This window comes from Sinocyclocheilus anshuiensis, unplaced genomic scaffold (assembly GCF_001515605.1).
Source record: "Sinocyclocheilus anshuiensis isolate Anshui unplaced genomic scaffold, SAMN03320099.WGS_v1.1 scaffold354, whole genome shotgun sequence".
Lineage (NCBI taxonomy): Eukaryota > Metazoa > Chordata > Actinopteri > Cypriniformes > Cyprinidae > Sinocyclocheilus > Sinocyclocheilus anshuiensis.
In genome coordinates, this window is record NW_015544195.1 from 538,284 (window position 1) to 559,775 (window position 21,492).

At 37.7% G+C, this 21,492-nt stretch overlaps 1 protein-coding gene across 1 annotated transcript; it reads right to left on the reverse strand.

Moving 5' to 3' along the window:
• Window positions 1-16,875: 16,875 nt before the first annotated feature.
• Window positions 16,876-21,238, reverse strand: LOC107696678 (iroquois-class homeodomain protein IRX-6-like). Its single transcript, XM_016497136.1, has 7 exons — window positions 20,950-21,238; window positions 19,900-20,163; window positions 19,384-19,493; window positions 18,976-19,271; window positions 18,221-18,859; window positions 17,842-17,956; window positions 16,876-17,241 (listed from the first exon to the last, which is right to left on the reverse strand). The coding sequence occupies exons 1-6, from the start codon at window positions 21,013-21,015 to the stop codon at window positions 17,847-17,849; spliced, it is 1,485 nt and encodes a 494-aa protein (XP_016352622.1). The 5' UTR covers window positions 21,016-21,238; the 3' UTR covers window positions 16,876-17,241; window positions 17,842-17,846.
• Window positions 21,239-21,492: the final 254 nt, after the last annotated feature.

Below are 21,492 nucleotides of genomic sequence, written 5' to 3' on the forward strand. Positions count from 1 at the left end.
GTGAACCTACAGAGTAGCCTACAATGCATCTGTGCACAAAGGCTGTTTCTATAAAGTGGGGCAGTTCCAACTTTGGCGCTTTAAACTATTAACTGTAAAATGTATTGGCATTGTATCAGGGATCAGTCGACTACTACTGTTGAATATGAATACAAAACGGGACATGCAAAAATCCATATCCACCTTATTTTTCAACTCAGACATAAGCTATTTCCTGTGTTTAGTGTCAAAGAAAGTGCTGTGAACAATACAATTATTTGCACTACAAACCAATGTGTTTATGATACTGATAATAAAATATGATGACAAATAAGAGTTTGCAACATCAAGCAGCCTAACATACTGTTTTGTACAGCTAAAATAACTAGAAGCAGCCGAAAAATGTCTGTACACACTTTTACATTACAAAAAAGTAGTTTGCTTTTAGTTTTATGTATGTCTAATCACAGGAAAACATGACATGCCTTTGTATATGTCATATTTTCAAAGCCCTCCCACTAGAACTGATCTAAATCTTTTTGTTTCTTTATGTAAGTGTGTGCATTTGCTTTTTGTAGTTTCCATTGGAAAGAATAAGAATATTTTGAGAAGATTAAGGCTTTCTTGTGCCAAAAGCTTTAAATATGGACAAATTTGCTCCAGTATAATCTCCCCACTGGATGCAACAAATGCCTTGTTTATAATGGGTTTTTATTGTTTTTGTCTTGTCACGCCAGGACACTGCATCACAGTATGGTAATGGGTGTAACATTTCCATCACACGCTTGAGGTATTCAGCCAATCACAACGCACTGGATAGCTGCGACTACTACTGTTGAATATGAATACAAAACGGGACATGCAAAAATCCATATCCACCTTATTTTTCAACTCAGACATAAGCTATTTCCTGTGTTTAGTGTCAAAGAAAGTGCTGTGAACAATACAATTATTTGCACTACAAACCAATGTGTTTATGATACTGATAATAAAATATGATGACAAATAAGAGTTTGCAACATCAAGCAGCCTAACATACTGTTTTGTACAGCTAAAATAACTAGAAGCAGCCGAAAAATGTCTGTACACACTTTTACATTACAAAAAAGTAGTTTGCTTTTAGTTTTATGTATGTCTAATCACAGGAAAACATGACATGCCTTTGTATATGTCATATTTTCAAAGCCCTCCCACTAGAACTGATCTAAATCTTTTTGTTTCTTTATGTAAGTGTGTGCATTTGCTTTTTGTAGTTTCCATTGGAAAGAATAAGAATATTTTGAGAAGATTAAGGCTTTCTTGTGCCAAAAGCTTTAAATATGGACAAATTTGCTCCAGTATAATCTTTATTTTAACTTGGAGCTTAACATGTCTTGAGAAAACCTGTGAGAAAGTCTCTATAACGTGTGGAGGGTCGCGCTACATTACCTGAAGACAGATAGAGAGAGAAACCAACAAATACTAATAATCTCCTGAATGTAGGACCCACCATTGCCCGCAGCGCACTTGTTAAATTCATGTCCCTGTTTCTCTTTCTTTCTCTCTTCCTTTCTTTCATATTTTTGCTGTTAGTCTGTCTCCCTCTCTCGATCCTTCTTTCTCTCCCCTCATGCTTTAGAGGCCAGATGCATCTAACAGCATATTTAGCTAAACTACAGTACACTGAGTTTTTTTTTCACCCCTTCCTTTCCCTTGCTCCTCTTCTCCTTTCCTCTTATAAATCCCATCCCCCTCTCTCCCTTTCCTCCTTCCCCTGTCTCCCACAGCTGAAATGGAATTGGATCAAAGAAGGGAGGAGGAAAGGGGGATAGACAGAGGGAGAGAAAACGCTCTCATTGGGTTTTATTGAAATATTCATAGTTCAAGGTTGGCTGGCTAAATTGAATATCTATGCTGATCTCACTCGCCTGTTTAACTTGTGCTTAGGCAAATATGTTTCCTAGGTGATAACCTTTTATGTACAGGTCTGACTTCATTGAAATGCATGAAGATAAAAACGTGTCACACTTCAGAAAGGCTCGGGTCTGCCACACTGCTGCCTCGATTATTCAAATGATAATTGACCCCCACTTGTAGCTGGCTTATTTTCTCTCCTCCATCACTTCATTGACTTTTAAGATATGGAATAAATAACATTTTTGTCATTTACATTACAAACCTATCTCCCACAGCTGAAATGGAATTGGATCAAAGAAGGGAGGAGGAAAGGGGGATAGAGAGAGGGAGAGAAAACGCTCTCATTGGGTTTTATTGAAATATTCATAGTTCAAGGTTGGCTGGCTAAATTGAATATCTATGCTGATCTCACTCGCCTGTTTAACTTGTGCTTAGGCAAATATGTTTCCTAGGTGATAACCTTTTATGTACAGGTCTGACTTCATTGAAATGCATGAAGATAAAAACGTGTCACACTTCAGAAAGGCTCGGGTCTGCCACACTGCTGCCTCGATTATTCAAATGATAATTGACCCCCACTTGTAGCTGGCTTATTTTCTCTCCTCCATCACTTCATTGACTTTTAAGATATGGAATAAATACCATTTTTGTCATTTACATTACAAACCGTCACAGAATGTCAAGCACCTCTGGCAGGCGATGAGAAATATATGGCCAATTATTATTTCCAGTCCTGTTAATAATGTAAACAGTGCCGATACCGAAGGAACCGTGAGCATTCAGTGCCGCGCGGCCCCATTTTCCGCAGCATAACAAATATGTTGATGTTTATCATCATTTATATGTATCATTTTTCAGCTGGAATGCTGTATAGCGGCTGGCTGTCGGCGGTGATGAATTGACATCTAGTGTCAAGCCACTGAACCGTGTGATTTAAAAGAGCCGTGTTATAATATATCATCCACTTTCTCAGGCTGAAAGGAAACTTGTCAATTATTTGAACGTATTTGTCAAAAGCGTGCGCTAACAACCACACCTTCGCGCTCACCAGACTTTTGCTTTGCAATTTGTGCCAAGCATAACGCCCTCGTTTTTTCTAGGCCAAAAAAAAAAGTGTTTACTTTATCGTGCAGCATCCTCAAAGGACACTCGTTTTCGGATGAATTTAATTTCGGATCATTTTAAATAACTCATTAAAGAGTAATACCTCCCCATTATTAAATGTGATTGACCGTACGCTTTGATAACCCTCTCCCTCTGCTGTACAAACAAATGGCCGCAGTTTAGCTCCTAATGAGCAGGGATGCTAAATGTCCTCTTGCTTCATTAGCACATGCATTAACCAGAGCACTGATTTAAAAAGAGCTCTAATGAAAGGCGTCGAACGTTTCCCACTTCGCTGCCGCTGCCTGTTTGCTCAGAGCCAGCCAAAGCTCCAGAACTAGAAATGTTTAATTATGAAAATGGTTACTGTGGAGAATTTCAAACACACTCCCTCCCCAGATCATTAGTTATGGAGTGAGGTGGAAAAGAAAATAATAAAAAGAGAAAAAGAAATAAAGGAGAGAGAGGGGAAAAATTGAGAAGAAATGCTCTCAGCAATGAAGGGTTCATATTTCAAGCTTATGGCCGCTAAAAGGGTGTACTCAGAAAATCAATTTTATGAAAGTCCGCTCAGCACTAAAGGGAGCTCTATGCAACCGAGCAATCTTAAACTAACGTCCAAAACGATGGCATCGGCTCTGATTCATGCTGGGTATCATGAATGCATTCCCCTTGGCTTAGACATTATCCTCCAACTTGAGGTCAAAGGTTTCATCCTGGTGTGTGTTTAAAATTAGTCGTTTATATAATATAAATAAAGATATTTTGTTTAATTATTATTAATATAACAGTTATATATACTGTAAAATGATTGTAATTTTAACTGTAAAAGACTATAAATGCTTAATGAAGATTCTCTTACTATATGGTGAAAAACTGATCTATCCTTACATTTCATGTTATTTTACAGTAAATACTGTTAAATGTACAGTTTTAAGAGGTGAAAAAGAACGTCATCTTGTAATTTACAGTGAAAAATTGCAAACTGACATTCTCAGAACTCCCTGTGTGACAGCTCACATTTGATGGTATTTCATTTAAATAATTGTTTCTTAATAGTTTTTGTTATCAGTTATGTATATTAGGATTTTACCTTACAAATCAGTTCATCTTTATTGTATTATTTTAGTGTCATGCTTTACCAAGATGGTGTTTTGTATTTGTATGTGTGACACTGTGCATCTTCTATATGTTAATATTTACCTCAGCTTGTGAAAAAGCTAACTGTGATTAACTTTTATTTATCATGTAGCTTTCTTTTTGCCACCTGTGCTATTAGGGTTGTCAGAATATGTTACAAGGTACAATAAGGTTACATAAGGTACAAAACAGATTTAAGTAACAATGTGGCCTTGCTAATTCTGCATTTATTTTAAATGTATTTAAATTTTCATTTGGCACTGTCTGTATACATTAAAACATTTCTAAAAGATATAATTGAATCATTGCTCATTTATTTAATAATACTGGAATTTATGATATAGAATTTTATTGTATTGAATTATAGGAGCACACAAATGAGTGCACTGCAATCTCAGTCTGCCATCATAATGAAGACCAAACAAACTCATTCTCCGCTGACTCATTCACACACGCACGCAGAAAACACACACCACAGCTTTCTGTGGCTAAATGACATATGTCTGCTTTTTCATCTGTCTGTTTGATGGACCCCCGCTTGGAGAGGGTCCTCTAGGGCAGATAAATGTGGCAGACACATGTGAAGACCTCAGCTGAAACACTGATGCTCAGAAACATTGACATGGTGCATGTGTTACAGCAGGTCCTGCTATTCTGCTGGACATAACTGAGTACGTGTGCATCAGTTGTGTATCTGTAAGGTTTTGGGGTTAACATGGTCTGAGATGTCTAGTCTGTGCAGTGTTTTGCGGTGTTGTAGGAGGCTTTGTTTGGTCCTAAACACAGTTACTGGATGATGTGGTGTTTGTAAAGTCACTGTAATTTTATATGTTTGTGTGTGTGTTTGTTTATGCATGCATATGCTAGTATTTGTTAGTTCATCAAGAATTAACTTTTGGTCTTGTATATTTAGGTATTTAAATAAGGGCTTGGGAAATGATTGTATACACGTGTGTGTTTAAGCTGGGAGGTCACTGAGATTGTACAGCTGGGTAACTCTGCCCACACTCCTCACCAGGGATTCCCATTAGTTAGATTGATTGGTTCCTTTCCGTGCCCTTTGATTCATGCATTACACACGGCCCTAATCAGTACACTGCCTTATGGTGCTGTGCATCTGTGCATCTCTACATTTCTACATTGACACACACAGATTTACTTAGCCATCTAAATGAGGAGGACTTTTTAAATGTTATTTTTTTTACAGCTAATTAAAATTACAGACCAACCTTAACCCTCAAAGAAAACTTGGTATTTTTTTTACATAGACCCCCCCCAATTCAGTATATATATATACACACACACAAACAGAAAATGTAAACCTCATATATTCAGGCCTGGTGAAATAGATTAGTGAGTCCTTGTGCCCTCCATATGGTTTAAACAGGCAGAAGTCAGTACACCACTTTTGCAAAGAGTGTGTATATTCATTTAAATGTATTTTATTATGTTCCCTCTGGGGAGTAAGACTTTACTGCTCCAGCTAAATTTGTCCTTTATGGCTCCAGACACTTATATGTTTCCCATCATGTTTTGTCACATATAAGGACTGATGATGATGATAGCAGCAATGGTGTGAAACTCTATAAAATATGAATAGTTTTGAATGAGATGCCACATGTTCCTCTACAGGCTTGGACTCGGGATTGTAGAGTGCGTGGTTTTAGGAAGCATTCTGGGAAGCAAAGACACAAACCTACCATGAATATGGTATGTATAATACATATCAGCATCAATTATATATCAAGGCTGCCTTAACATAATAGTTTAACATACACTAACAGCCAGAACTAACATTTTTTTTTGCAATTTAATAGCATTTCCCTTGGCATGAGTAGAAGAGTTTACATGCTGGAAAAAGCTGGAAATGTCTGTATATCTATCAGCCTGCTAATCCAAATATGTCATGTTTACTCAAAGGAAAAGTAATATATATATATATATTCAAGAAACGACTAAAACACATCTGTTACATCTTTATTTGACCCTCTAAGTCTAGCACTTTCTATTCTATTTTAATTCTACATATATATATACTGTATATATAAATATAATATATCTCCTAGAATACTACAGGATTTCACTGATTTTAACAGACTCCTTCTGACATTAATATTTAGTATGAAAATATTTTGTTTCAGAGGGAAGAGTTTCTCCATGACTTTTTTTAGTTGGATGGGAGTTTTTATAAGTGTCATGTTTTAAGAAAACCAACATGGATACACTATAGGTTTATTTCATATGTACTGCCAGGGAAACAAAATAATCTTTTGTCATATAAATCTATGAAGACAAATATACATGAATATATGTACAATACACATGAACACACAGCGGATGAACTGTGGATGAACTGCGGATAACAATGAGTGGTATAATTTATCGAATAGATGAGAAAAAAGGATGCTAAACGTATTAGACCAGCGATCGCTTTCTGCAGGGGTGAATTTCAGTGCACTGAGATTTTGGGGCGGTTAGGACAGTGTGTGTGTGTGTGTGTGTGTGTGTGTGCAGTGAATGAATGAGACTAGCAGGTCTGTGCGGGACCACAGGTTTACCTGAGTCTGTTCTCTCTCTGTCACTCTTATGGGCTGTTGCCAGAGCTGTCAGGGTAAGTGAAACTCCATGTTGTGCCTGGAGAGATCGGTCTCTAGAGGTCAGTGCAGTTCCACTAGTGACAGCTGCACTCACAGACCTGCTGTAGAGCCAACATGGCCGCCCAGACACTAGATGATGGGGGGGCAAAATAATTAAAGCAAGGATCAAATATGTTTCCATGACAAGCAGTCACATTCACACACAGATAGACAGATACACAAACACACAGAGGAGTACAGCCCTCTAGGGTCCATGACCTTGTCTCTAAAAATGTTGCTGTGTGTGATGGTGTAGAGCTCATGAATGAATGTAAATTAAGGACTGCTGTGTGGTTTATTCACAGCTCTGGACTGCTCTGTCTGAGAATTTTATATATTTGAATAATTGATTAGTTAGTTAAACAAGTTATTGTTAGTTTGTTAGTGTTAGTTAAACAATATTTGTTTTCCCCTCTATATTTGGAGTCTCTGTTTTCAATAACAACAACAACAACAACAATAATAATAATTGCAGATAATCACTAATACAAATATAGCTAATTATGAAATGAAATGTAATAAATAAATAAATAAATAAAAATATGCCTAAATAAAAATAAAAATAAATGATTGTTGTCACTAGAACAAATATAACTTATTAATTAAATTATTATTATTATTATTATTCTTTTTGAAACAAATAAATAGAAGTAACTGTTGTCAATAATCACTAATACAAATATAGCCAATGAATTATTCTTAAAATAGTAGTGGTAGTAGTGAAATAATTGTCAGCTATGATCGCTAATAAAAATTGTCAAATTATTATTGCATTAAATTAAATGCTTTATATTTTATGTATTATTATTGTTATTGTTGTTATTATTATTATTACATTTAAGTTCATAGTAATTAACTAGTTACATTTGTATTAGTGTTTATTGGCAACTATTATTATTATTATTATTATGAACTGCATGAAGAAACTAGATGTCCTATTTGACAATTTTGAACAAAGTCCTACAGAAGAGCACTGCATGGATATTTCCACCACCTGTGTTTGATAGAAGATTGAAGTGTTTGGCCTCTAATTCCGTAGAACTGCACACTCCACTCTTCCGTTTCTGTCTGGCTTCTAAACAGCACATTTTTATCTGCTTCTGAAGTACAGGATGAGAATAGAGCGAATGCACCTCCACCCCTTTAGAGCTCTGGTTTAGCGTAATGTCATTATGTCCAGTTAGTTTTAAAAAGCCCCTTTTTATAAACATTTACAGTGTGGGGCACAAAGGGAGCTGCTGTTCCGCTTGCTCTGTTTGTATTGTGGTTTTGGTCACGTTGAGCTTCAACTGACGTGTCTACAGAAAACGGGTGGCAGAAACGTGGCCTCCTTTGCCAAGTTTTAAAATTAGTAACAAATGTAATATGTTCTACGCTAGCATCCCCTGCCACAGAGATTGCGAAAATGCGTTTCTATTTTGTCGTGGGGTCTCGATGAAGGACCACAATGAGGCAGAGTCAGAGAGAAATGCATAACAGATGCGAGAAGCGTCAGGAGAAGAGAGCTAGATCTCAGGACCACCAAATACGTGCTGCTCCTACAGTGATCTAAACACTTCCCACTCCACCATTCTCAGACTCTTAGTGCGACCTAAATGACAGAACCGTGTTCCCGTTAATGGCATAATAGTGATTTATCGCTCTCATTTTGAGGAGTGCTATCCCCATAACTCCTAATACAGAGGGAAATATGTATTTTGGATAATGCACCCCTGCCATAAGCCCTCATGGGCAGTTAAAGCATGGGAAGGAACATATTACTGTCATAAATCTACATCTCTAACCTGCTGCATGAGAAGACGTGGAGATATTAGAATTAGGAATGACTGGGAATAAGAAAAATGAAATGCGAGAAATGGAGTTGACACATATTGATACCAGGCCGCTAACTGTTATCTTAGAGCATTTCAGTAGTGTTTTATTACTGATGTTCTGATGATATTATCTAATTTTCACCTTTTACCCTGCCATCCTTGCTCGCTGTCTGCATTAACAGCTTCTTTTTCATGTTTTTCACACGTTTTGTCTGTCTTGAAAATATAATTTACAGTTTTAAATATGCTATTTTCATACATAGTCATAGCATTCTCTAGCTGTAGATGACACAAGCTTTCCTTGCTAGCATGTCAAGTGTCAGAACTGATCTTATACATATTTTCACAATATACTTTCCCGAGATTGTCATCATAATCATCCCTTTTGGCTCTCCAGTATTAGAAAAGACTACCTGTAGAAGGCAGAAGCTTATTTTACAGAGGTTCCCGTGCTTGCAGTTAAAACTTGAACCAGTAGAGGGAGTGAGCCGCTGATTTATTTCCACCATTTTCTCAGCGAACAACCTCTGCTGATAACCCCTCATTACGTATGATGCTGAAGAAACTTATTATTTTCTTGTGTCACTTATTATTTTTGGCCAGCCACATCAAGAGCTTCTGCAAAGAATCATTTATAATGTAAAAGATAAGCGTGTTCCAATAACCGATTCCTCTCGAACAGCTCATGAGAGCTGATTATATGTGACTTCACATCAGGTCGTAAATATTTGTCAGCCCACCTTTGAAACAGGCAAGCTGTGGCGCTGTCAGCCCGCCCACATGAAAGGGTGAATGGAAACGTTTAGGGTTGGGAACCGAATCAGTCATAGCTGGAAGGAGATGGCCAATAAAATGCATAATTATGATGCTCTGTCATTGGCCACAGCCCAGAGGGCTTTTTAACTGGGCGAAAAATCCCACACGCGCATAATGGGCCTTTTTTAATGGTAGTCTAGTCTAAAAGTGAGCTGTGACAATGTGTGGTCTGCATTCAGTGCCCAAGGCTGCTGGAATATGCTGTTTACCTAGCTAGAACAGTATGTAGGCGTGTTGCAACGGCCCCTGTTGATTACACCGTCTTCTGGAATAAATGATTCTAAAGCAGTGTCATAATGCCATGCTACCAGGGTAACCCTTCACTCTCACCTGCCTCCTCCGGAAACCTTCCTTGCTGCGAGTTGCAGATAATTGTCACGAGTTTATGGTAAAGTTTCCAGAGGTTTTATGGAAATGAGGGTGTCAAGAACTGTTTTATACTGTAACTTCATGAACTGTTACTTCTGCAGCGAGGAGACTGAATATCATTACTGAAAAGTTTTGGATTTCTTCAATGGAACACATTTGCCTTCGTTCTCAGCCTCATCCTAATAAAAGTTGATGGATGGTAAAGGTTGGCAGAGATTCCTCTCTGTCAGAATAATTTGTGTTTGACTACCTTGCACAGTGGAGTTTAATGTAACAGAAGAGATTCCCACAGAGCTGCAGACCCCTAGCAGGGAGAGTGAAGGGAGGCATGTAGAAGCCTCACTGTATCACAAACCTGCTGTGAACTACCACTGATTAGGCCCAAACTAGCCCTGCACTATTCACTCGAAAGGGTTCCTATCTGTTAGACATAGTCGTTTCTCATTTGAACACACTGTAACTAATTACAGTGGTGGGATTTTGAGGTTTTACGTTCGTAGAATAAAGTTTGGTTTGAGTTATTTTGGGAAGTTATATGCGTGCTGCATAACATATTCCGGGGAAAGGCTGCAAGGAAGAAAAAAACAAACAAAAAAACATCAACATTCTGTGAATATCATCCATAAATTCTTTACTCCCTCACCCAACTCTTTGGCAGCTAAATTTGTGCTAGGGGTTGAAAAGAAGGAGTGGCTTCATTTCTGTCTTATCACATATTACAGACATAAATACACATAAGGTAAAATTATGTAGAAAAGGCAGCGAGTACATTTCTTAGTAATTACAGTTCACAGTCATGGAACACAGAACACTCAGATTTCTAGATGTGTGTGTATATGTATATGCATTTATAAATATTCAAAACTTTGGGGTCGTAAGATATTTGAAAGAAATAAATGTATAATTTTAATCAGGAAGGATGAATTAAATTGATCAAAAGCGACAGTAAAGACATTTATAATGTTAAAAACCATTTATATTTAAAAAATGCTGATATATTTAACATATCAATCTATTTTGATCAAAGAATATTAAACTGCACAACTCTTTTCCGCATTGATAACAATAAAATTTCTTGACACAAATCAGCATATTAGAATAATCACAGGAATAAATGGCATTTTAAAATATATTAAAATAGAAAACAGTTATAATATTTCACAATGTTACTGTATTTTTCATCAAACAAATGCATGAGATTTTTTCAAAAACTTGAAACAATCTTACTGACCCCAAACTTTTGAACAGTTGTGTGTTTGTATATGTGTGTGTTGAGGTGATGTGCATTGAGTGAGTAGTGAGCCTTATGACAAACCTTAACAAACAGAAAGATGTTGAAAGGTGATTAGAAAACCAGCCACAGAAAAAGGAGACAAAACAGAAGAAGATGAATAGCTAAACAGACATGATGACAAAACTTTGTATGAAGTTAGGCATGTCAGATCTTCCACATTATACCAAATAGAAAAAGAGGAACACGTGCCTGACCAAGGCTAAACTGAGGCCAATATTCTAAATGAACAAAAACCATGTCTCTGAGAAGGTTTAGGCCTATGTGACCATCTGAACCCTGGTGAGTATGCAGGATGAAAGCCTTTTGTGTCAGCATCACAGTGAGGATGAAAGTACTGTATGCTCTGTGCTGAAGCTAGAGAAGACAACATTCAGACTCCATGTTTGAATATTATGTATATTGTCTCACGCCAAGTCAAGATAAGGTTTATGTAGAAATAGTGTAAGATTAGTCTAGTTCAAGGTACAGTTAGTTCGTTGAGACCCGTGTTATATCAGGCAGGACTTCATCATTGCAGGACAGCAGCCCTCAGCCAGGAGAGGGTCAGGTCATTCGGGTCACTCAGAGTGCAAGGGGATGAAAATGCACTGTCCACACACAAGACATACAAAGCTAGCTTTTCATCAAGCACTGCGGCCACCGTGAGGAGCCCGTAATTATCTTTGACAAAACTCATTAGCAAGGACCTTGTAGCAACATCGGCGACCAGGAAGTCCATGAGGAGAGACATGCACAGAAACAAAGCCCACATTTCACTGCGCCCTTTGACAAAATGTAATGAAGTGTGTTCATTGTCCCCCTCATCAACATTTGAACCCTGAGCCATCATTACTGAGATCCTCTCTCATATGCTTTCTGTGGCACTGTGTGGGACACATCAAATGGCACCTTCACTTTACCTCTTTTGTCTGGATTTGGGCAAATTGTTGTAAGAGATGTTGTTGTTGTCATCCTCGGCCTTATTAGTATGAATTGACCATTGCTATTCTGTCAGAACCAGTTAGCTGGTTTAACATCACAATCATATTCTCTGCGAGTCTGAGGTGAGAGCGAAAACCCTTCATAACCTAATTTTCAATAGTTAACCCTCTGCTGACCTTTGACACAAATAATTGCAGTGTTGTCAATTATAGTCAGGTTCCTCACTGGCCAGCAGAGAATATGATATACCAGTGATTCTTGGGACTCTAAAAAATAAAAGTTTATGTACCAAGGAATTAGTTTGGACTTTGTAAATTATGTTTAATATGTATAATCTGTATTATATGTATAATCTGTATAATATGTTTTTTGCGATTTCCTGCTATTTTTATTTTCTCACCAAAAAAAAAAAAAAAATCTCCTTTGTCTATTACGTAATATTGCTCAACACTATTGGAAAGAATAATGTCCCAAATATTATGTATAGTGCCAAATCTAGCATTTATTTAAATTCATTCATGGTAGCGCTGACAGCTTATTTTGTATGTCATTTTATGACATTTTTTAATAGGACCTACTAAAATGAGGAAAATTATCAAATAATTTCTTAACCAAACTTTTTTTTTCTGAGTTGAAACATAGTTCTGTGGTAGAACAATAAATAAATAAATAAATCGGCAAGAAGCCTTTGTCAAGGTATGATACCTTGACAGAGGCTTCTTGCCGAAACGTTGGATAATTAAATAAAGTAGCTAGTTTATTTGCAAGTGAGTGTGTGGTTATGTATTCTCTTCACATAAGTAATATATCTGTCTGCTTTTAAAACATTATAAAAGAGGAATATATTTCTTTTGAATTAAACTCCCCTTATGTCATGATATAGTATTAGTATCCATATTTATATTTCCGTTAAACATTTGAACAGTTAAACATTTTATCCCCATGAAGTATCATGTTATGGTCTGAGAATGTGGTTTTAGTTTTAATGTAGCATCATCATTTTGATAAAGTGAAAAGAAAATCAGATGAAATTAAACATTTGTTTTAAGACGTTCTAATGATCAAGTCTGGTTAATGTGTATATTGCTGTATTGAAAGCTAGCAGGTAGATAAAGTTGTGGCAGTTAAATCTGTATTATTTCACATAAGTCATGCTCCCATATTAAACCAAAAATGTTCTTTTGTGGGTCACAGCAGCTGTGCCACCTTGGTCATGAAATATTATTCATTTTGGTCATACACATCAAAATACTTTGCTTCACATGTTTCAGGATATAGATCTTTGCCAGATCCCACCTTGGTTGTGGATATCACCTGCTAAAAGCTCTTTTAAATCGACTTGAATTAACATTATAAAGATTAACATTGGCTCAGCTACACTTTATCAAAATCTAAACCATTTATGCCACATCTCCATAATCCATAAAAATTATTGCATCAAGAGTCCTTCACATGTCATAAGATGTAGGCTATACTGACAACCTTTCGGCTATATGGAAATGAGAATAAACTTATTAAAAAAAGTCCCAGTTCTAGTGTTGCTCTAAACATAAGTCTGTGGCTGTAAAGGCTTATTGCAGATTCGCTATAGTGAGATATTATTATGATTGCAGTACACAGATTTTACATAGATTTAAATCTTAAATGTTTTATAAAAGTCAAATAAAAACTCTATGTTTGACTAATGGTTTTGCATGTCTTAATATTTGGGAAACATTAAGGTCTCACATAGGTTCTCAAAACTAGAATTCTCACATTATATTAAACAAAGCTGTCGTGCTGCAGTGTTAAGCCTTATTGATTAGAATGGAAGCGTTGCTGTTTGGCCGCGTCGCTCGCTACACGATGCAAGGGCGACGGGGCTGGAAAAGAGCTGAAAAGCAGAAGCAAGACTGTCAGCGGGAGGTTTGACTGCACACTTGCGGATCAGAGCTGTGTGTGTCGGAGCGTCAGCTCCGGTCATGACAGAGACGCGCCATCCACAAACAAAAGCGCGCGCCTTCTTCTCTCAAGATGGGACATGACGTATTCCATTGACGTATTGTTTTGTAACGAACCACTGATATTTTTCCATCCCTTACCTTTACACAAACCTTTATGCAAGACGTTTAGTAGCCTATGTTTATTAAGATGTTTTCCTCGTTTGGACCTTTGGCTGGTCTCCGTATTTAGTTGATTGCGTGGTAAGCAAAATCTTACTCAAACACATTTCATCTTCACGGTTCAAGTGACCAGATTTAGTGCCTCGTTAAAAATGACACTTGATGGCCTAGTCCTTCAGCTTTTTGTTTATCCGTCATGCGGTGGTGTTTATTTCTTGCGCCTTTATTATTGGAGATTAGTGGAAATCTGTTCTGGATTAGGCCGCTATCGCTACAACAGCCCGTAATTAAACTAGCAGACTAGCACAGTGAGATGACATGACTATAGCCATGACACTGCTTTGTGTTTATTCAAATATCTATCTATCTATCTATCTATCTATCTATCCTCCCTCAGGTAAAATTGTGATCATTTTAAACAACTTTTTGGTTTTCAATGTTTGGTGTATTCGGCATTTTCATTACGGACCATTATTGTAATGCCATTTACATTCAATGCTCTCTGCATAATGCACAGTCTGAACAGCCACGTACCCAGAGAATCAGGGATGCAGTTCTTTGAAGGGAATAACACTTTGTAGGACATACAGGACACATTTCCACTGTCTGTCCCCGTTTTAACGCGAAAGCACATTTTAGTCTTATTCTGCCCTCGTTGGTCTGGATTTAATATGGTGTAAACCTGTTGTAAGACAGGCTCTTAATTGATCCATTAGTTGCAGTATGAGCCTGATGCTTTAATCCATGCTATTATTGCCGGCTCCCTCAGGTATAGCGTTACCGCACTAATCCCATTGCACATGCATCATTACCTTCAATAATGTTTGGCAGCTCTTCTTTACAGCTCCCATTTTAATTACCTTTGCTTTAAATATTTAACACATGGCAAACGTCTTTATGCGGCCGATGCACAAGCTGTGTGACACTTGTCAATTCAAAATCAGCGTTATCAGCTTCTATACCGAGAGAAGGAGTGTATAATTCACATTATTTATTTTTTTTTCTGGTGTGGATTTGTGTTGCAGGTCAAGTGATTGATCATATGTGGGATAGCAAGCTGGACTTTGCTATTAAGCGTTACACAACGGTGTTTTCAATCGTTCAATTTACTCTGCATCATGTCAATCTCGCTGCTTGTTTTTCTTTTCTTTTTTAATCAAAACAGTATTCAGAATATGATTTTGAGAGATTATATTTAGAGAGATTTGTAGAAATAGATCTCGCCTGTTGGACAGATTGCTTGGTAGCGGAGATCCTGAGGGATAATCCAAATGATAGTCCGTTGACCTTTAATAAAACAAAAATATAGGAATAAGAGGCAAAGCATGCCAAGTGCGTGGTGTCAGGCCTCTGATATATATTTTTTTGCCTGCGTTTATCAGCAACAAAACTGTTGTAGCTACAGCTTTCAAAATCCTTTCAAAAATGTATTCTCATAAGGAATGAAATGCAAGCATTTATGTTACAATATTGTGGCGTATTTTACTACTAGCCTACTATTATTATTATTATTATTATTATTGTGTACATAAAAAAAAAACTCATGGACTGTCTGCTTATTTAGCCTAACTATATGGTATTATGGCCATAGCCTTTTTTTTGTTTTTTTTTGCTGACATAAGATCTTTTTAGATTTTCCCCTAAGTAAACTCGTATTAACTTTTTTTTATCGCGATATCATGAGCATCTTTGTCAACCTAAATTTCCTTTGAGGAATTCTGCGCCGCAAACAAGTGACAAGTGACTGCTCGACCTCTGTTCAGCTCGACCACAAATTGACCACAGCGCCTTTGAATAGACCTAATACTGTTATTACATGCCTTAATCTTTCAATCCGTCGTGAAATGATGTCTCTTTCGACGGCTTAATTTACTGGACCCTGACCAGTAGGTCATCACTTTAGTCTAGTTTTTATTTTTCTAATTTACGAGATCTCATTTTTATCTAAAAAAAAAAAAAAAAAGGTTTGAAGAATAGAGCTTGTTTTATTTTTTTTTTCACTAAAGCAACTACACGATATCAATCTTGACATGAATTAGAAGCGTGATAGTGTGCATTTTTTGGCTTATATTTTTCATCAGTTTAATACGATATTAAGCATGCCGAGTCATTTGCCTACTCCATAGGGAAATAGTCTAACACTGTAGATAAACGGAAAATGTTTTTCTCTGTGGTTTTGAAGCAGCCCAACCATTGCTTTACAAGTTTAACTGGGTGCTTAAAGATCCCCAGGGACGCTAGTTCGAGCAATTGACTGATCAACATCAAAACACTTGATGCGCGATTCATGGTATGGATGCTCCCGCGTGACCTCGTTAACTCAGAACCGAATGATGATGATGAACCTGCTCGCGCGCGGTGGAGACAAAGCTGCATTCATAACCAAGTCCTGCTTCTCTGAGCCTGAACAGTAGTAACAAAGTGTTTGATGCCAATTCCCATTAAATAATGACAATGTGCAACTGATGTACCCTTTCTTCACACCCTTACTGAGTCCATTCACGTCCGCGTCTGAATTTATGACATAAGAGGATAAACTGAACTGTATAATGCTGTATGGATTAATTTATAAACGGAAATCATTAAACAAAAATGAGAAAATGATTTCATAGAAAATATTTTATAAATAACAACATGACATTTATTCACAGTTTCTTGATATAAACATAGCACACTGGTCAGGAGCGTATCGCACCTCATTTATTGTTAATAGGTAAATAAAACTAAAAAGACTGACTGTAAATTTGACACCAGCTTCCAAAAAAAGTAAATCACACAACATTAAGCACATAACCACAGAGAAATAAATGTAACACACAACAAAACCTTGAGAGGACACATGGTAACAGATAAATAAAGCAGATGCATAATCAAACAATAAATAGATAAATAGAATTACTAAACTACGATTGCCAATGCAAACATAAGAAATCACAATTTATTCCCATACATAGACAAAACATTGCATAAAGTTATTGACACCATCAAATCATATTGTGCAAAATTATGGCTGCCTCCAGTTTTCACAGTTCCAGAAAGAGCACACATATTCATCGCGCTACTATTTCAAGTGTCTGCTGCCATGGGCTTATAGTTCTTCATTGACTCTGTTCCATAGTGCATAATGTAGATCATAAAATGTCCCCGTGTTTATTGGCATTTCCACAGTCCTAATTCAGAGAGAGAAGGGAAATGTATGAGAATAAGGCGGTATTGTGAAAGTTAGGCTAGGTGAAAATGACAGGTAATATTGGATAACTGCGTGATGAAATCCTTGTGACACAGAATTACAGAACACAGAGGACATGTATTCCTCATTACCTCAAATCAAACACACAAACAGATGCCAAATGGAAAGAGACATTGCTGTTTTTTTTTAGTTGTGCAATATAGCTGAAATAGCCAAAGCAATCCAATAATGTTCATCAGTTTAGTCGATGGCTGCACAGCACAAATGTTTACTGTTATCAAAGATACTTTACTAGAGAGTAGTGTAATGGCATTACTTGAATGCAGACTGTGGGTGACAGATATTATGTAATCCTACAAGATTGGATTTCTTTCTTTTTATTTTTCGAAAAACCTGTAACCATACACAATAGTTTGCAGATACATTTACATATTTTCTTACATATTAAGTATGCAATGTGTTAATGATAATTTCATTCTGGTCATTATGTGAGAGATGTCAGTTATATACAAACACCGCCATAATGGGTTCAGTAAATTCATTTGTTAATGTGTGTATATGCATATTCACTCATGCTCACCTGCCTCACCTCTTCATCACAGGTCTGAATGCAGTGGTTTTGGCATCCTGGATTGTTGGACATGTGTCGTTGAGCTCACTGGATTCTGTCTCTGTCTTTCCTGCACTGGCGAAGCCTGTACACAAACACAAGAGATCACAACTGTCAGTAAACTACACAAACAATACTCAAATAAACACAAACATTGTATTTAATTAATATCCTTCATTTTGCATATCTATATGTAATTAGTTAGAAAAAATAAGGTATTTTGAATAATTGAAATATTACACCAGAAGCTGACTAGCATTTAGAATTACAAACAGCTCATAACCTTGTGAAACTTTATGATTGTTACTTGGACTTGTTCTATAGCTCTGTAAACACAGAAAGGCTGTACCTTCCATTGAGGAATACTGGCAGGATTCTGTCAGTCCAAGATAGGATGAAGAGTGAAGCTGGAGGGTCTTGTAGCTCCCACTACTGTATGCCTTGTGTATCCCCTGCAGTCCTTCTGGGTAAAGGCTTTCCGTATTGTTGAGGCTGGTAGGGTCCTGAAGGCCCTTCAGCTCCCCACACTGCACTCCTCCGACTGTGGGCAACCTGACTCCCTGCATCTGACAGTCCACAGGCCCAGTCCGTACATCTCCACCATGCTGCGTGCCTAATACAACCCCTGCGGCGGCTGTACGTGCCAGCGACCAGATCCGAGGCTTCTCCGATGCCTCAAAGTGAGAGAGTGCCACAGTGTTGATAGAGGTGGACTGAGGTGAGGGCTGTTGCTGCTGTGGTTTGGAGCTCAGAGGATCCAGGTAGTCAGGGTTCAGAGCCCCCAAACTCTTTAGACCACATGGAAAAGATGGGAAGTTCGAGTGGAGAGGGAGGTCAGGGTTACAGTCTCTCTTTGGAGGGGAGGAAGTCGAGAGGTCATCCTGACCTGATTTCTCACAGTCACTGTCCAGCTTGTCACAGTCCTCGTCCTCTATGTCATCCAGGTCACTGAACTGCAGGTCCCGCTCATCCTTACTGTCTTTGGAGTCTGTGCAAGAGCAGTGAGAGATATTGAGTGGGCACTCACATGCATTTACAAACAGTCTAATACTTTTTTCTTTGAATGTACAGAATTTAATTTAGCTGAGAAGTGTTATGAGGTACCTTTGGTAATACTGTCTGGGTCACTCTTATTGAGGTCTTCCTTTCTGTCATCGCCTGCTTTGTTTTTGGGGGACCAGGTCATCTTGTTCTCTTTTTTTAGTCTCCTTCTAGCATTGGCAAACCAGGTAGACACTTGCGTGAGAGTCATTTTGGTGATAATGGCCAGCATGATCTTATCACCCTTTGTAGGATATGGGTTCTTCCGATGTTCGTAAAGCCATGTTTTAAGAGTGCTTGTTGTCTCCCTCGTGGCATTTTTTCTCCGGGTTGACCCATTAAAATCAACTGTCCCATACCTGAATCAAATTAAAATGTGACATCTTTAAAATGGTTCACAGAATGTGTTTGAAGCAATATATATTATTTATCAAGATATCATATTAGAGGCGGGACAGATACAAATCTCACCTGTCATACTGATACTGGCCCAGTGAGTGGTCATATGGATAGTAGGCAGTGGGTTGGGTTATAGTGCCATGAAGACTGCCTGACCCCTCCTTTATTTCATATTGTGGGTTCTAGAGATGAATAAATAATAATAATAATAATAATAATAATAATAAAACTTTCATTTTTAAAATGCGATTTAGCTGTCATATTACTGGCACTGAGCTAAGCACATTTATTATTTAGAAACAGTACTTTATCTCTTTACTGTCCCTAAATTATAACTTTGCTAAGCTATACACACATTTCTGTTTATTTATTGCAAATTAAACCAAGTAAGCCCTTTTACAGCAAGCAAGACGACCATGTCGCTTCATTCTCTGTTTATTTCTTTTGATTATTCAGTTATTTCCCCCGACAGCTAGAGAGCATGGTCCTCTTATCAAGCCAAAATAATCAATAACAAGCCGTGACTTGAATGAGTCAATCGATTGAACGGAGGACCCGCGCTATATCTGATGAGAGGGCTACACGTACCAGGCTGGAGTAGATGGCAGAGGGTTCGGCGCTGTACGGAAAGTAATTGGCGTAGTTCTGACCGGCTGCGGCCGCTGCTGCTGCGTAGGGAGAGCCGTACATCCCGAGCGCGGCGTTGAGCTCAGTCCGCGTACTAGCCAGCAGCCTGTTCTCATAGGAGGGACAGCAGAAGGAGGCTGCGGTCTGAGACACGCTCGATCCTTCCGTCACCGACCTGGAAATCGAATCGCAGCAAGTCGTACTGGGGTTTGCCGACACGAAAAACTGCATGAAGAAAAATGAAAATTGTGGATAGACATGTCATTTTATATTTGCGTTACAAAGCATGCGCACAGTTTCCTTAGTAGGCTAAAACGTAAAAACGAGGTAAGGTGAAGTTAAGACGCTTTGTTTAGAACTGAATTTGCTTGAAACCGCTTGTATTTTATTCTCATGCATGCGTTTTATTCAAGAGGTGTACTTGAATTTGACTTAATTGAGACTTAAATGATTGAAATATCCATAAACATTTACTTAAAAATAGGCGAACATTATTTCTTGTGAGTTGATTTATACGTTCGGCGTAAAAAAACTGTTTCTGTCAAAGGTGAAAGTAAAACTTTCTGTTAAGTTTTGCGTCAGGGTAACAAAGTTAACCAGCAGCAAGCGCGGCGTCTTTTCACATCATAGCCGTCTTTTTTTGACTTGATTGTAAGTTATGTTGTCAAAATTATCTATCCGTTATCTGTAAATGTATAATTAGTTTATACACACAGCAGAGGGAGGAGTCTCGCTCTCACTCTGAACAATTACACTGTAAAGGTAATTTACACGTTTACAACAACACGTGAGGTCATTTATAATTCAAATAACCCATTACTATAAATATTGACAAACCCCACGATATCGCCTAACTTTACTTTAGGACTTAGTGACAGAACAATCTGCTGCTACCTAGTAGTGTTAGTTACTGAGGTCCAAAGATTATGACAGAATGTGTGGAAAATCACCCTATGGTGTGCGCGCTCATTAAGTATCTACATGAGAAAAAGATACAATTTTCATGCTTACCTGAGAAGTTTCATTGTAAGGATATCCAAACTGAGAGAAAGACATAGCTGCTGCTTTTGTTACCATAAGAAATATTCTTCTCCTGCTGATCGATTGAAACCAAATCTACTTCAAATCCACCGTTTTACACACATTTCCACACTCGGCCTTTCGCTCAATAATAGATGACTGCACTTAACTGGGAAGCACTGAGGATGTTTACGCCAGCCCTAGTTTTATATGTATAGATAATCCCCTTAAAGAAATGAGAAATTAGAGTTAAGATTCATCAAGTACAAAAATATTGTTGTTAAACAGCTGTAGAAAGCTTAAAGGATAACGTAAGACTTGCAAGATATGAACTTGTGGTTGTGCTATTATTTGTGCCTCTATAGTTCTTTAGAATTCATCCATGCACGGGTATCAGTGTGACGTCATTCTAATCCGGGACGGCGAGGATAGAACGGTGTCTTTGCCAATCACGTCATGCTTCGCGCTTTTCTTGAGGTGTGTTTTGCACACCCCTGTCCCCTCTGTTTTTTTTCCTTTTCTTTTTAAACATTA